Consider the following 17,559-nt stretch of genomic DNA (forward strand, 5'->3'; position numbering starts at 1 on the left):
TCCTGAAGCCAGCCAGACCACAAAACCACCAGGAAGAATGAACAAGGCCAGACACGCTGCCTTTGAGAGCTCTAACACTCACCGCCGAGGTCTGCCGGTTCACTCCTGTCTGCAGCTTCACTCCTGTCAGGGAGACCACAAGCGCAGCAAAAGGAAGAAACTGCAGACACATCAGAACATCTGAAGGACCAAACTCCAGACTACCGTCTTTAAGAACTGTAACACTCACCGGGATGGTCCCCGGTTTCATTCTTGAAGTCAGGGAGACCAAGAACCCACCAATTTCAGACACAGTGGGAGACTTCAACACTCCACTGACAGTATTAGACAGATAACTGAGGAAGAAAATGAAGACATTCAGGATCTGAACTCACCACCAAATAGATCTAACAGACCTCTACAGAACTCTCCACCACAAAACAACAGAATATACATTTTTTTCATTGCCACATGGTACATACTCTAAAGCTGATCACATAATTGAAATTATACCAAACACACTCTCAGACCACAGCACAATAAACATAGAAGACTAAAAAAACTCTCAAAACCATGTAATTGCTCAATTAAACAACATGCTCCTGGATGACTTTTGAGTAAATAATGAAATTAAGGCAGAAATCAAGAGGATCTTTGAAATTAGTGAAAACAAAGTTACAACATACCAGAACCCCTGGGACATAATGAAGGCAGTGTTAGCAGGGAAATTCAGAGCACTAAATGCCCACCTCAAAAAGCTAAAAAGATCTCAAATTAACAACCTAATGTCACAACTGAAAGAATTAGAGAAGCAGGAGCAAACCAACCCCAAAGCTAGCAGAAGACAAGACATTACCAAAATCAGAACCGTACTGAAGTAAATCAAGACATGAAAAGTCATTCAAAAGATCAACAAATCCAGGAGTTGTTTTATTGAAAAATTTAATAAGATAAAAGGGCCACTAACTAGATTAATAAAGAAGAAAAGAGAGAGGAGTCAAATAAACACAATTAGAAATGGCAAAGGGGATGCTACCACTGACCCCAAAGAAATAAAAATAACCATTGGAAACTACTATGAACACCTCTATACACATGAACTAGAAAGCTTAGATGACATGGATAAACTCCTGGGACACACACTCAAGATTGAACTGAAGAAAGAAATCGATTCCTAAACAGACCAATATTGAGCTCAAAAATCAAACCAGTAACAAACAGCATACCAATCAAAAAAGCCCAGGACCAGATGGATTCACAGCTGAATTCTACCAGATGTAAAAAGAAGAAATAGTACTACATGTGCAGGGGCCTTTGAAAACAGTATGCTGAGAATAGATAGGGCTCAAGGACAGCATCTCCACTTGAACTTTTAATGAACTCCCGTAGGCGCCAAGAAGGTGGGCAGATAAGGAAGAGCATAGAGACAAGAAACTGAGTAGAAGGTTACATCTGGGAAAAGAAAGTTTGTTTTGCATTGCGTTCTTTCTGCTGACATGGGGTTTATGGAGTATAAATAAAGTGAGGCGGAGGCTCTGAGCGTGGCCGCCATGTTCTCTGTTTGTCTTTGTCTTTTGTGTTCTTTCATTCTCCACCACCCCCGGCACGGACCCCAATAACATTTTACTAAAACTATTCCAAAAAAAAAATCAAGGAGGAGGGATTCCTCCCTACTCATTCTATGAGACCACCATCATCCTGATGCCTAAACCTGCCAGAGACACAACAAAAAAAGAAAACTGCAGGCCAATATCCTTGATGAACATTGATGCAAAAATCAACAAAACACTTGCAAACTGAATCCAGCAGCACATCAAAAAGCTAATCCGCTATGATCAAGCAGACTTCATCCCTGAGATGCAAGGTTGGTTCAACATACACGAATCAATAAATGTGATTCATCACATAAACAGAACTAATGATTATCTCAATAAATGTAGAAAAGGCTTTTGATAAAGTGCAACATTCCTTCATGTTAAAAACTCCCAATAAACTAGATATGGAAGGAACATATGTCAAAATAACAAGAGCCATCTATGACAAACTCATAGCCAACATCATACTGAATTGGGAAAAGATGGAAGCACTCCCCTTAAAAATGGCACAAGTCAAGGCTGCCCTCTCTCACCATCCCTATTCAACATAGTATGCAAAGTCCTGGTCAGAGCAATCAGGGAAGGTAAAGAAATAAGGGGCAATGAAATAGGAAGAAAGGAAGTAAAACTATCCCTGTTTGCAGACTACATGATTCCATATCTAGAAAATCCCATAATCTTGGCTCAAAATCTCTTTCAGCTGATAAACAATGTCAGCAAAGCTGATAAACAATGTCAGCAAAGTTTCAGGATACAAAATCAATGTACAAAAATCACTAGCACTACTATACACCAACAACAGTCAAGCCAAGAGCCGAATCAGGAACACAATCCCATTCACAACTACCATGAAAACAGTAAAATATTTAGGAATACAACTAATCAGGGAGGTGAAAGATCTCTACAAGAAGAATTACAAAACACTTCTCAAAGAAATCAGAAGTTACACGAACAGATTAAAAAAAATTCCATGCTCATGGATAGAAAGAATCAATATCATTAGAATGTCCATACTCTGCCCAAAGAAATTTACAGATTCATTGCTATTCCTGTAAAACTACCAATGACATTTTTCACAGAACCAGAAAGAACTATTTTTAAATTCATATGGCGCAAGAAAGAAAAATGTCTATGTCAATTACAGACGTGTACTCTAGTATTAGTGGGTGGGGAAAATATTATATGTGGGCTTTGCTTTAAAATAGTTCAGAAAAAAAGAATAGGGGGCCAGAGAACAAATGAAACAATATGGGAACAATGTTGATTTCTTTTTCATCTGGGTGCTGAGGTATTGAGGGATCATTATCCTATCCTCTCTTCTGGTGCAGCTTTGAACATTTACATAATAAAATACAGAAACAAAGTAATTAATGCATTAAGTTAGCATGTGAAACTTCTTTGTAAAATATAAAGTCCTATACATGTAAGGGACAATATTTTTATGAGGCAAATAGAGAAGAAATGGTGCTGAGGTGCTCCAGAGGGCAGGACTAGGGCCCAGAGTAGGAACAAGGTGCAAGACAGTGTTGGTAAGCATTCCAAGAAGCAGGCCTTCTCCACCACAGTGGGAGGATAGCTTAGTACAAAATGCAGCAATTCCAATTCTACAGATTGATCTAAGTTTTATCCTATGGATATGTGACACAACATTATGTCCCCTCCTAAATTACAGACTGAGCCTTGTCATTGTCTCATTAACCCATCTTATATTTTCCATGGCAATTATCACTCTTTGTGATTATCTGATATTTGTGGTCTGATTATTTGTTTATTTTCTGTCTCTATCTCCCGCTTCAGAAGTTAACACTGAAGACAGGAACTTCATTTCCCATGCTTTAAATATGCAGGAGAGTTAAGGTGCCTGACAAATATTTGCTGAATGAATAAATGCATTACAGCTATTTAATTACAGTGAAGAATTGGAGGCAAGACAATGCCCAACAATAAGGAGTTGCTTACATAAACAGTGGACTGTCCATAAAATAGAAAACTATTAAGGCATAAAAAGTTTACTATGGACGAATGTGTATTGTCATAACACATAATTGGGTGAAAAGTTCAGATGAAAAAATAGCATTCAAAACCTGAAGACAATTTTGTTAAAAGAAAAAAAAAGTTTGCATAAAGATCTGGAGGAATGCACAATTAGGTGTAAAAATCATTATCCGTAGACAATAGAATTATAAGTTGTTTTATTTTTTGTTTATTTATATTTGTATTTTTCTACAATTCAGTTGTATATGCCCTGGGTTTAAACAGGGCTGTGCTCCTTCCTCTAAAATGGAGGTCATCATAGTCTCTTTCCTGAATATATAAAAGTATTATGCCCTGAATATTCTAGAATTATAAAATAATAAGGGAAAGTATACTTTAAAATAAAAAAACCTAATACAAAGATTTTTAAATTAAATTTTTCTAGAAGTGCAATAGATTTATTGAAAAAATTAAATTTTTCAAAATGAGATAAATGATTATGTGAGACAGTGAGCTAACATCCTCTATCTAGCCGTGTTTAGCACTAACCAGGTTACTACAGAAGGACATTTTTCTGCATCTAATGAGTGATCTAATAACCTTTTCAAATTATAAATATGTGGTGAATTTTGGACTGTTTACCCCAAAAGTTTTTTAGAATCTATTTTGAACTAAGCAGTAATACATCAATCATCGCTGCTTTATTATTGACTATAACATTAGTTATGGAATGGAAATAATGTCAAAAATGAGCCCTGGCATTTTTTTTGTATGTTTCTAGACTGGGTGGAGTGCACAGTTAATATGCTACTTTATACTGAAATGCACCACACCTTGAGGTAATTTTCTGATGAGTACAAAGTTCAAAGCAAGGATTAAATTAGATAGTTTGTGCTGTCAACAATCAATCATCAGTTGTGTTGGGCAACTTCCATATACAAACTGCAGTGCCAAGTAGACAGAGAATAGTAAGATGTATGGGACACGACACTGTCCTCAAGGAGCTTAGAGTCCAGCAGTTGTATGACAAGATTTGCCATGTTTAGCAATGGGCTGAGAATCAACAACCTGCTTCTGGATTTTGGCTTTTTTTTTAAGGTTCTCTCACATCAAATATCACTGTTTCAGCAGTCTCCAGGGCATTCTTGTCCCTAAGAATAGCAGAAATTTTTTCACTTCATTTTCCTTAGCACAGCTGTGATCATCTGGAACTTTCTAAGAACTAATACTGATTCTGGCTGTATTGATTATTAGAAAACTTTTAAATCTTTATGCTATTACCATCTCATGTGTTAGATAAAATGTAATAGATACCTTTCTAATGTGTATCTAAACTTGCATGAAAGTTAAAAAAATTCCCACGTTCCATAATTGGATGGAGAATTGAGAACCAAAACCAAAGTAGAAGGCCCATAGGTTGATGTGGCAGCTGTCTGAAAGTAGAAAATGTTATTTTCTAAGGATTTGGAATCTAAGGTCTTGAAGAGAAGGAGAAAGATTGGGAGCAATGAAAGAAACATCCTCACTGGAAAAGGTGGACTGCAGGAGCAGCACCACAAGACACAAAAAAGCTTGTCTGCCTTAGCTTGGATTTATAAGGAGGGGAGAAAATAAGCCCTTAAAATTTATAACCAAGAGTCTGTGCCTCATATATATTTACCACTCTTTCCAAAGGACACTACACATCGGATCTGAGACTACCTAAACAAGATAATTACATAGAAATTGGTTCCAGGCAGATGACAGATACCTGAGATACCTGGCAGAAACAAATTCAAAATCAATCTAGAAGGATTTGTCTTCAACGTAATCCCCTTAGGATGCCCACACATAAAATCTCACTGAAGATGAACTCTTGTGGCTTGTTTTCTCATATGTTTTCTAATTTTGAATTATGATTTCATGTTCAGGGAGAAATACTATAAGCAGTAGAATTAGACAACCAAGAAATTTCAGATAAAAGAATTATCAGATAAATATTATAAATTTGGGTGATTATGATGTATCAGTGTAGGCTCAGCAATTGTAACAAATGTACCACTCCAGTGGGGGATATTGGTAATCAAGGAGTCTATGCATATCTTGGGGCAGAAGGCGTATGGGAGATTTCCATGCCTTCCTCTCAATTTTGCTGTAAACCTAAAACTGCTCTAAAAAAATAAATCTTTAAATGTATGTTTAAAATGATTAAACATAAATAAAAATTTAAGACATAAGAAAATATATTGACTCTATAAAAGAAGAACCGAGTAGAACCATAAGAAATTAAAAGTATATTCTTTGGCATTTGAAAATCAATAAATGATATAGGTATAGATGTGGCTGGGAATAAAAGCCAAAAAAAGATAAGATTAAGAAGTTAGAAGTTTCTCACATAAAATTAATTTGTTTCTCACATAAAAATTCCAGATCTTGACTATTCAGCATTGGCATTAAGGCCCCATAGCCATCTGGAACTGATTATTATTCTACATTTCTATTTCAGCTCCTAGTGGGTGACACTTGTTTTTTTTTTTTTTTTTGGCTCAATACTCAGTTCCAGCCATCAGTACACATTCTAAGGAGAGGAAGGAATGAAGAAGGAAAGGAAAAAAAGGGTGTGGGCTTATCTTTTGAAAACGTGTCTTGAAGATCCTCCCATTGACATCCTATTGCCCAGAACGAGTCATATGGTGATGCTTAGCTACAAGGGATCCTGGAATGTTTATTCTTGGAAGTCATAGACCCAACTAAAACTTAGAAGTTTGATTAATGTGAAAGAAAGGTTACATAGATACTGAGGTAAATTAACAGTTAAGTGGCAAACAATAATATATTTAAAAGAGTTGAAAAGAGAAATTATGAACTGAGAGATAGGTTGCAATGACTTAGAATGCAGTGATTTCCATATTACAGAATGCAAAAGTCCTACATGCATCTAATGAGATTTCCAGAAAGAATATAAGAAATAACCAATGAGTAGCAATATTTGAAGACATATTGGCTCTACATTTTTATAAATGAATGAAAGGCATGAATTCTCACAAACACAAATCTCAAGGGAAAATTGTAAAAAGTATCAGAATATGAAACAGATTACCTCCCCAGAAAAAAAAAAAAAAAAAGGCTTATAGCATCTTTCTCAACCATTAGTGCCAGAAAATAGTGGAATAATATCTTCAAATTGATTTGAGACAATATTTGCCAACCTGGAATTTTATATCTAGCTAAAATATTATTTAAGGGTAAGGGCAAAATGAAGCTATTTTCAGATGAAGATTAATCTTACTACTAATAGTGGCTAAAAGAACTACCAAGGATTTACTTCAGGAAGAAGAAAATTGAATCCATAAGGAAAGAATAATCTAAAGCAGGCAGTGGTAAGGGGGCAGAGAAAAATATGAAAACGTGGATAAAAATAAACAAGTATTGACAGTATAAAATAGTAGAAGTAGTTTCAGGGTGTTAAGATGAAACTATAATATTAGACAAAAATCAAATGAAAGATAAGAAGTGTATGTTTATGGTTAAAGTGCTCTAACATGTTATACTGCTCCAGAGCATGGGAAATGTAAGCAGCTGTCCATCATATGGGGTCTGACCTCATCAGAGATAGCTTGTTGCCACCATATGTAAGCATAGATTGAGATTGCCAACTCGAGCCTCGTCTGGTACCACATGGCAAATGCCTTGCATGGATCCTTTATTTCCAAGTTCTGTGCCCATTTGCTTTTAGAGGATTGAAAGATGATGGTAGTAGAAATGGGGGAAAGGGAGCAAAGAAAAAGAAATACACCTTGGCAAATGATTAGATGCAAAATCAAAAGAAAGGGAAGAGTCGAAGATTTCACTGCAGTATTTAATGTAATTGGCAACAGTATCCCCATCCTCTGAAGTAGAGAAATCTAAAGAAAAATATAAAAACGCTAGTTTGAGAGGTAGTGATGTTTCATGTGAGATACTTCTGAATTATTCAATTAAACCATTTTATGAGATTCAGAGGTTTTTAACCATAATTTTCAGGAAGTATCGTTACTAAAGATAGAAATTTTAGAGACAAACACATAAAGGAATATCCCAGATACATAGTTCTATCTGAAATCCTAATGAAGAGCCTAGCACATATTAGATTCTCAATAAAAGTGTGAGGAATTAGTAAATGAATGAATGAATGAGATTTTCTGTACAAAGAAAAAGTCAGACAGCTAAAAGCTAACCCTTAGTTATTATGCACCAATTTAGAATTGGAACTAGCAGAAATACTAGGAGAGAAGAGAGGGGGGAAATCCTGGTGAATTATAAAACACTGACAGCAGTGAAGTGTCCAGAATAGAAGGGCAGGAGCTGACCAACAGTGGGCAATGTTTTCCAGAGGACTGGGACCCTGGGAACTGAAGAAAGACTGTTGAGCACAGAACTTAAGAGATGACATGGTGACTGGGGTGAAATGATCGAACAGAATGGCTACTGGGACAAGCATTATTCAACGAGGTTAAGAAAGATTTAAGTAAAATATAAAACTATGAAGGGCACTTCTTGGAATTTGGGGAAGACACTAAGAAAAGAAGATAGGTGAGCATAGTGGCTAGAAATGATGCTAATGCCCTCATTTTTTAAGCTAAGGTAACTTTAGTATAATTAAAAACACAAAAGAGAGACCTATCAAGCGGCAAAAATGTCATGGTCCACATCGCCTCCAAGATAAGGTTCCAAGAGTTTTCAGGAGTCATACAAGACCCTGCTTTATCTATTCCCTGACCAGCTATATAATCTCACCTACGCTGGCTTCCATGAGCTTCAGCCATGCAATATTATTTTCTATAAAACACATGTTCACCTTTCTAACCTTTGCAATTGCTGTTGTTTACTTTAAATTAAATATCTTTTCTGTGTTCTCAGCCAGACCAATTCCTACTCATCCTTCTGGACTAACTTCAAACAATACCTTTTGTTAGTCCCTCAGCCGAATAAGCCATCACCTCTCTACATTGCTGACTTCAAGCATTTATCAAATTACACAGTATTATGATATTTGACTCTTTCCCACTAAACTACCGGAGAAGAGTTATTTGTTTGTGTCACAAAGTGCCTAGAATATGGTAAGTACACAATAAATGTTTATGAATGAAAGATTGTAGTAATTAATGAACAGAAAATTTTTGGGGTAGAGGGAAATGGTTAATTTCTGACTTTCAAGTACATATAATCCTATTTCACTCCATGGAAAAATGGCCTTTGAACTTAATTGCAAATTAAGTTTCCAAACATGCAGAGCTGATATAGCTACATTATTGGCAATTGAACTAATAAATCCTTAAGAATGAGATATATCATTAAATAAGATGGCTTAATACCTCTCACTCTTGCTCTGATGCAATGTGTATAAGAGAAGAAGAGATACTTGCTTTCCTAGGGTTGACTATTACTCATCCTGAGCCAAGATTATATGTTTCAGATTTATCATGGTCAAATCATTCTGACCTGCTGCAGTGCCATCCATGGAAGAGAGGATATTTTTTACTCAGTGTGAATGCCAGTTTTCCTGTTCAACCCGTTCTACCTAGTTAGGATGAAACTGCTATCCCTTCAGATGGAATTTCCTACTATAACTGTTCAGTGGTTTAAAGATACCAAAGATGGATCATGCAGTGGGAAGGAACACCCTGACTGGATGACATTCTTTAGCTTCTGCATTCTTGCATTGTCCTGATTCCCTTCTGCCTGGATTCCTAGAACATAAGACTTTAAAGTAGCCTTATATGAATTGTTTAGGCCAAATCTGTGAGTAATTTCTCTGATTTCATTATCTTTACCCCCTTTGCTTGGAATTCAACTTCCTCCTTTCTGCTTAGTTTCTCCCTCAACTGAAGTTTTGGGCCTTCCGTCTTGCTGTTTTATTCATTCACTTACTCAACACATATTCACTGAGTGCCTTTACTGTCTAAGTCTCTATTCTTTACACTGAGATTGCTGCAGTGAACAAGACAGATCAAGTCTGTTTTCTCATAACCTTCACCGCAGAAATAGGACTGCATTCATTCCCAAAGATTTGACTCCAAGCTACCTATGGCTTATTACCATTTATCCTAATTGTGTTTATGTCAATGTTCAAGGATTCTGAGTCTGAAGTTCCAGCCCCACATCACTGTCACATGGTCATGTCCTGCCAGCATGTCAAACCCAACACATCTTGGACCAAACTTACCTCTCTTTCTCACACCAATTCTTTCTCCTGACTTCTCTATTTTGTCAATGCTGTCATCATTTCTCAGGCACAAGGCACAAAACCTCAGAGATACCCCAGTTGCTTCCTTTTTCTCAACCCCAATACATCACCTGATTCTATCCTTCTTCCTTCTGGGCAAATGCTTTTCACACTTGTCATTTCCTTTTCATAATGACTGCCATGTGCCAGGTTCAGATCTTCATTTCATGCCTGGGCCATTGCTCCTGCTCACAGAGGTAATCTCTCCATTAACTTCCTCTTCTGAAGCATCCTAATCATTGCTGCCTAATTAATCTTAGGGTCATATCAGAGAGTACTCTAAATGTTATATAAACCAACTTTTATCTCTCTAATGTACTTCTTTCAAAGCCATTTTCCTATCACTACACCCCACAAATATGATATAGTTGAAACTCCTTGATTTGGCACTCCAAACCATCCACGATCTGGCCTCCTGTCTCCTTCTCTGAGGATGTATTCTTAGGCTCTTTCAGTATCAACACCACTCCTTTGAGTCCCCTTTCTCCTCCCCTAGTCCAAACTTGAGACTACTCCCTTTCTTCCCAGAAATGCAGACTGTAGCACAGTGTTCAGAACATTGTCTTCAGAGGCAAATGCCTCCAGTCCAAAACCTTGTTCTTCCTATGACAAGCTGGGAAGTCCTAGGATGGCTACCTAACAGCTCTGTCTTTCAGTTTTCCTAACAAAATGTGGGGAAAACTTGCCTTGTAGGAGAGTTGTGAGGATCCAATGAAATAATGCCAACCCCATAGCATACGATCAATCTCACTAGCAAATCAGTCTGCCAAGAAACTGGAATTCCAAGTTACTTTCCTAGTAGTGAAATTCTCTAGTGGAGCCGATGTAACTGAAAAAACGCCTCAAACACCTGCAGCCCTGGGCTGCCATGAATGCAGGAACCCTGTAACCACGGGCTTCCCTGCTCTTTGCCATAGCTCCTATTTCTTCTGCTCAAATAACATGTCTTCAGAGTGGCCTTGCCTAGCTCCATCTAAAATCCCCATACACCTCTAGTTAATGTTTATACCCTTATTTTCTTTGTTTTCATCACAACACTTTTCACGGTGTGAAATAATCTGACTTCCTTGCTCCCTTTCTTGTCTGTCTTCACTCCAGAAACTGAGGTCCATGCCAGCAGGGCCTTGGTCTTATTTCTGGTTCTGTCCCAGAACCATAAACAGTGTCTGATGGAGTTGAACAAATAAATGAATGAATCTCTGCCTGTCTGATGTGTTTCCATCCTTCACACCCAGCCCAGATCCTTCTTCCCATGAAGCCTTATAAATAATCCAGTCCACAGTAACTTGCCCTCATTCAAAGTCCCGTCACAATGCCTCATCTAAACTCAGTTGAATCCCTAGAGCAGTTGCCTATGCCATGTTCTGCTTGTGACATTTTTTGCGTTTCAGATCTGAGTTATCATTTATATCCTGTATGATGATTTACCATAGTTCCTGAATAAGATTATAAACTCCTTGAGGTCCAGAAATGCTTTTGTATATCTCTATGGAATTCTTTAGCACAACGCCTTTACACATTATGCACTAATAAACAATAAACAATCACTTATTTATAGACCTTTAATATGTACCTGGCATGATGCTAGGGAGGCAATGGTAAATACAGCACTGTCCCTAAATAATCATTTGAGTGTCATTATTCAATTATTTCAGTGAATATTCAGAAGTGGCTACTGGCCTTCTTAGAGGGCATTAGGAGGCCTGGTCCAGATAGAGACCACACGTATCAGCTGGATAACCTCAGGTGGGTTGTTTAAACTCTAGGATTCCCTCCCCGATCTGTTAAACAGAGATGGTAATACTTATGTTACAGAATTATGAAAGAGATAATATATGTGGAAACCCTTATAAATGCTAAATGCTATATAAATATCAGTTGTTATTATGACCATTATAATAAAATAATTTAAGCTGAAATTGGAGCTATCATGAATAAAATATAATTAATAAAAATGTCCATTTATTCCAGAAATAATAAGAAACCTGATTCTGCCTGTCACATGTACCAGGTGACAACCTTTGAGTAGGACTTCACTTTGCCAAATTTCCCACAGGATCAGCATCCACCACCATCACCTCACAGAGAGTGCCTGGGCCATACATACAGCTTTACGTACTGCTGGAAATCAGAAAAGCCTGAAGGACCATGAGCAGAGAGCTCTAGACCATCCAAAGTTGCTTTCTAGGTTTCCAAAATAAAACTATTCTTAAAATACTCAAGTGTTTCTCATCAAAGTTCATGTGTGCTGGCCTGCTGGTTTTCAGCAGCATGTGGGCCTGGAGGTACCGCCACCCTCAGGGCCAGCCATTTGACATGAGACCCAAATGCTTCGTGTACAGGGCATGTGCTCCTATTTGGACTCTAATGTCTCTCCGTGAGTCACCACCTTTCTTTCCCAGAGCTCAGGCCTCAGCTTCCTGCTCCAGGTTGAGCCCTCACCCTCAGAGTAGCTTTGCAGTGTGTCTGTTCTGAGTCAGACAGTTCTTCCTTCCCACCCACTGCCCACCAAGTCCCAGGGCTTGCTGTTTCAGCACACATCACTGGTGTGAGGAGGCAGGTTCACGGGTGATATCATCTGTTTGTAAACAGCTTCCACAAATCACCTCCTACTGGAAATCTCAGAATCTCAGACATGGAAGGAAGGGCCACTCCCAGGCAGAGCAGGACTGCCCTCCAGAGCCTCCCTGGCAGGGGGTCATTTGGCCGCAACATCAAACATCCTGGATGAATCAGTAGAGCATTTCCGACCTCACCTTTGTGCAGACACCCCCAGCCGGCAGCTGCTGGCTGGATGCCATGACAGAGTTCCCCACTCATTGGGTCACCAAGGGAGCAGCAGCCAAAGAAGCCGAGCTGCAATTTTCTGAGAGCCTGGGTGTGTCCAGAGACCCAAGTGTCCCTTCCCTGTGCGGTGGTGATTTCTAAGACAGTAGAGCAGGACTCTTTGAGTGTGAGGGCGTGACTTTGGAGTCACACAGGTTCCGGTTTCAATCTCATCTCCCTCACTCACCATCTGGGGACATTCACTAGCTCTGTGATTTCAGCCAAATCACTGGAATGGTCTAAACCCATTCCTTCCCATATAAAAAGTGGGGAAGTGAATGTCTATATTTTTAGATTACTGTGAGGATTAAGTGAGATAATATATGTAAAGTGCCTTGACTTGTGCCTGAAATAAAGTTAGTGCCAAATAAATGGTAACTAGTGTTTCTATTATTATCACCATGATTATCTCTTCCCTCTGAACCCAGCAGAGGATATTGTTCTCCTGTTTCCTTGTGCCTGAAATGAGTGGATAAAACCTGTGCCCACAGGGATAGGTTTCTGACCTATGCAAGATGACCCACCCATTGCCGCTTCCACAGCCACCATCTCTAAAGAATGAGATCCCCACGTTTCTGAGCACGCATGCTGCACCACAGAGACTCCCAGAAACCCGTGGCTCTTGGTCCTGCTTCAGCTGCACAAATGAGACCTGGAGAGGGCAGTTCCCAGCTTTCCTGGAAGGCACATCTTAGTAAAAATTTCCTCCCCAGCAAGCAAAGCAGTAGGTCAATAACCTTCCATGCCAAAAATTAAAAAATAAAATAAAACGTAAAACTAAAAAATAAACAAAGACAGCTGGCTTGATTCCAAAGCCCCCAAGAGTTGCCAGAACACACTTTTGCCACACAGTTGCCTGAACCTGGTGGTCAGGAGGAGCGCCTCGGTGATAAGGCTTGGGAAGCCCAGGTGAGGACCCAGCAGAGCAATGAAGCCTTGGAATCAGATGTCCTGTCTTCTTTATCAGGCGCCAGCTGAGTGACTTTGAACAAATTATACTTAACCTCAGTTTCTCTTGTAAAAAGGGTATAACAGCACTCTCCTACACGAGTCATTATGAGAATCAGATTGTGCCACATAAAGTCCTGAGAATACTCAAGAGCTTTGTCACGTAAAGTCATTAAAATCCTCGAAACAGTCGATATCTGATCGCTGCTATCATAATTAACAATCAGAAAGTCATCTTTTTGTTCAGGCATGAATTATACTATTCTGCCTTTCACAAACATTTCAAGTCTTTCTACCTGGGCGGAGAAACGAATGAAGAACAAACAAGAAAAGGTGTTCTCAGGAGGTAGAAGCTTTATTATGACATCTTCAAAAGACAATCAAATCAGTAGGCATTTACTGAGCACCTGCTGTGTGCAAACCCGTGCAGACAGTAGGGTCCAGTGTTCCACGCATGGCTCTTGAATCCCTGGGGAGAAAAATCACATCGGGGTCAGGGAGTTTTGCGTGGCTGAGAACAAAGTGGGTTTCTGAACATCAAAGTGCAATTCGCTTTACGGGGCAAACTGCAAGGCTCAGCCCCGCGTGGGAGCCGCAGCCGGGCGGGACCGCTCTGGGTTGGGCGGGTTTCTCTAGCGCAGTGCTGGGGGCTGCGGGCCTCTCAGCAGCCAGAGCAGCAGCCTGAGCTCTGGTTGTTGGAGCGCTGGGACCTCTGGCTGCCGCCCCCGCAGCAGCAGCAGCCACTACTCCGCTGCCGGCGGCGTCTCCTTGGGAAGCAGCAGCAACTGGTGGAGCTGGAGCCGCAGCAGCCCGAGTCGCCGCAGCAGCCACCGCCGGAGCCACAGCAGCCGCCGCCGCAGCAGGAGGAGGAAGAGGCGGGCGCCGGGGTGGGCGCAGGGGCGGGACACGGAGCGGGGCCCTGGGATGACCCCTTGGAAAAGCCTTTGGCGGAAGCGGCGCTCTGTTGAGAGGACATCGCGGAGCTCCTCACGACGAACCTGGAAGAAAGGCAGCCTTTCAAAGGCGAGCCGGCTTTTTCTTTCCACCGGTGGAACTCTGGGCTTTTGAGATTCGGTTTAGTGTACAAGTCAGCCTGGCCTGGGACAAGGGGGGAAAAGTACCCAGAAAGAGCGGGACACAGAAAAGCAAATCCAAGCAGGGGCTTCCAGTGAGTTAAACATGCTCAGAGCAGGACACAATCTATGCAATGAATCAGTGCATTTCCATTTTCTCTGACTAGAAGAAGACTGCTCAAGTTCTCCACAGTGGAAAATAAACAGCACACTGCGGCAGCTTATCTGTATGATCCAGTCCAAAATCTCCACTTGGCTTTTTTCCTCTTCCTCATTTTACTTTCCTACCGACCTTCGATTTGTATCTTCCTAGTTACTACACCCCATCATTTAGAAAACACCCAAGTCCAACACGCGGTCCCACCTGCTGGATCTAAATAATCCACATGCCAGAAGCAGGTCCTGATCATTCTTTCTTGCCTATGCCTCTCATGCCCCACAACCACGTGGGAAAGGAGAGTTGTGACAATATAAATAACCCCATCCAGGGAGCTGAAAGATCTGGGTTCTAGTCACAGCTCTTCTGTGGACTTACTGTGTACCCTTGCAAAAGCCACCTCCTGTGTTGCCTTTATGTCCTCATTAGTACCTTAAGAGGTTGGCTCACTGGAAGCTTAGGTGCCTTGTAGGACACCCCTTCCGCATCTATCTGCTGCCTGTGTTCTGTTTTCTCCTCTCCTGTGCCCTCAACTCATCCCACCCTCTCCCCGAGACCCTGCGAGGAGACTTACCGGACCCTGGCTCCACTGAAAGACTCACTACGTTCTCAGGCTGGAATGGGCCAACTGCTAGGCAGTGGATTGAGCAGTGTCCAGCCAGAGAACCTTTTTATAACAAGTATTCAGGTTCGGGCTCTTGGGAGGGGCCCATTTCCCAACAGACGTGCTCAGCTGACACTCACATCCCAGAGACATTCATCACTCAGGTAGCGCTGTAGGTGGTGCACGTGAGCATCTAAGTCACTTCACAGAGGTGCCAGGATTGCTATGGCATGTTTACTTTCCAAACAGAGCACTGTTGGTACCTGGGAGGCTGTGTGTATGCTAAGAGAAGGCATGGGGCTCAAATGCAGGGAGGTCTGGAACCCCTTGTGCCCTTGTCTTCAATGTACACAGACACGCACGCGCACACACACACACACACACATACACACACACACACGTCTCAACTTGCCCACACATCAATTCCTGTGTAGTCATCTACTTGGTAGGTGGTAGTTCACCTATTTTTATCTTGATTCTCATCTCTCTGGCTTTTGGTCCTTGGCTCCCCAGGGCAGACCACAAGCTATGCGATAAGCCTGCTGGGTTTCATCCATATGCTTCAAGATGCAGTGAGTGAAGACGATGACAGGAATGCACCTGTGGGAATCCCAGGGGCGATTTCTCTCTGTCACTGGAGACAGGAAGAAAAACCAAGCAAAGTTAAGGAACCATAAGACCAGAAAAGTTGTGAATGTAGTCGGGTTACCACATCCCCATAATACAGCGTGGGATGACTGAGAGAAACGTGTGTGCAGGACAGTGGCCCAATTGCAAAAAGGCGAGTCAGCCTGTGGGACTCCTGCTTCTTATCCTACCCCCAACCACCAATCTCCCTTTGAAGATAGGTCCTCCCTAGATCCATTGCCCAATGCAAAAGAAAATGGGAAAGGAAGAAGGGAGGAGGGAAAGATGAAAAAGAGAGAGAGAGAGAAAGAAAGAAAGAGAGAGAGAGAAAGAGAGAAAGAAAAGAAAGAGAAAGAAGAAGGAAGGAAGGAAAGAAGGAAAGAAAAAGAAAGAGAAAGGAAGGAAGGAAGGAAGGAAGGAAGGAAGGAAGGAAGGAAGGAAGGAAGGAAGGAAGGAAGGAAGGAAAAAGGAAAGGAAAGGAAGGTTCTTTCCAAAAGTCGAAAGTGTGCATGATAAATAGTGTTTTTAGAATAACTAATTTTTAAGAATTGGAGGATACTTTGGCAATCAACTTCGGAACTGCTTCTTAATCAATGCAATTGCCCACAACTATGAATGTGAACTGTAACAGAAGTCCAAGACTAAGAATTCAAGAATTAAGGATGAGAGACAGGTTTGGGGGTGAGTGAGCTGGGAGTGGCATGAGGGAATACGCACAAAAGATACCAGTTTCATTTAACGTGGATTTAGAGCCTGATTAACAGGTTGCCAGTTCCTAGAGCACCTGTTGGTGAGTATAGGTGAGACATTCCAAAAAGTAAAGTCAATATTAGAACAGAGAAGGAAGTAATGAAATAACAAGACAGAGGCAGGATCTCCCCTGGGAAAATGGGCAAAATCCTTTTTTTAAAAAAAAAAGAAGTGAAGAAGGATGTGTTTGGTAGGAATCTATGTAAGGAGATCATCTGGGCAAGTGCCTACTCATTCTGTGGGCATGTTATGATCTCATAAACCAAGTTACTTTATTTATCACTCTTAACTCTTATCAAAGAAGGCATCAATTGTTTATCTTTAAAGGCTGATTTGGAATTAAATTTTCTAGTTATCTTTTCTAGGTATTTTATGAGTATCTCGTGAAGGAACCAGCCCATTCCTAAAGAAATGTTACTTGGAAAACCCAACACAAGGACCAAAACCCCTGTACTCTTATACTTCTCACTACAAACACACACACGTGTCCCAACCACATAGAGACAGTCTTTACAGAGAAGTGTGTCTTTCTCAGTTCTTTACCCAGATTCAAATCCAGAATTTCAGCATGCAGGGAAAATGTGCTCAGACATTTCATACCTGCCTCTAAAACTCACTCACTGCCCACCCAGCTCTCCCTCTAGCCAACTGATGGAAACACCTGGACTTATAATCATCAGAAAAGAGTGTCCATTTATTAGAGCCCAGGATGAGCACTTCAGACAATCTTATTCCCCATGAATAGAAGACAAGCAGTTTTTCAAACTGTGACCCATGCTTGA

The 17,559-nt window shown here is 40.6% G+C and overlaps 1 protein-coding gene across 1 annotated transcript; it reads right to left on the minus strand.

The window, feature by feature from the left end:
* Window positions 1-13,902: 13,902 nt before the first annotated feature.
* Window positions 13,903-15,441, minus strand: CRCT1 (cysteine rich C-terminal 1). Its single transcript, XM_007977136.3, has 2 exons — window positions 15,371-15,441; window positions 13,903-14,564 (listed from the first exon to the last, which is right to left on the minus strand). Exon 2 carries the CDS (start codon window positions 14,540-14,542, stop codon window positions 14,228-14,230), a length of 315 nt encoding a protein of 104 aa, XP_007975327.1. The 5' UTR covers window positions 14,543-14,564; window positions 15,371-15,441; the 3' UTR covers window positions 13,903-14,227.
* Between the last annotated feature and the right edge of the window lie 2,118 nt (window positions 15,442-17,559).

This window comes from Chlorocebus sabaeus, chromosome 20 (assembly GCF_047675955.1).
Source record: "Chlorocebus sabaeus isolate Y175 chromosome 20, mChlSab1.0.hap1, whole genome shotgun sequence".
Taxonomy (NCBI): Eukaryota; Metazoa; Chordata; class Mammalia; order Primates; family Cercopithecidae; genus Chlorocebus; species Chlorocebus sabaeus.

Bases quoted from the DNA above. Each gene is read 5' to 3' on its own strand.
- CRCT1 (XM_007977136.3), bottom strand. From the start codon at position 14,542: ATGTCCTCTCAACAGAGCGCCGCTTCCGCCAAAGGCTTTTCCAAGGGG.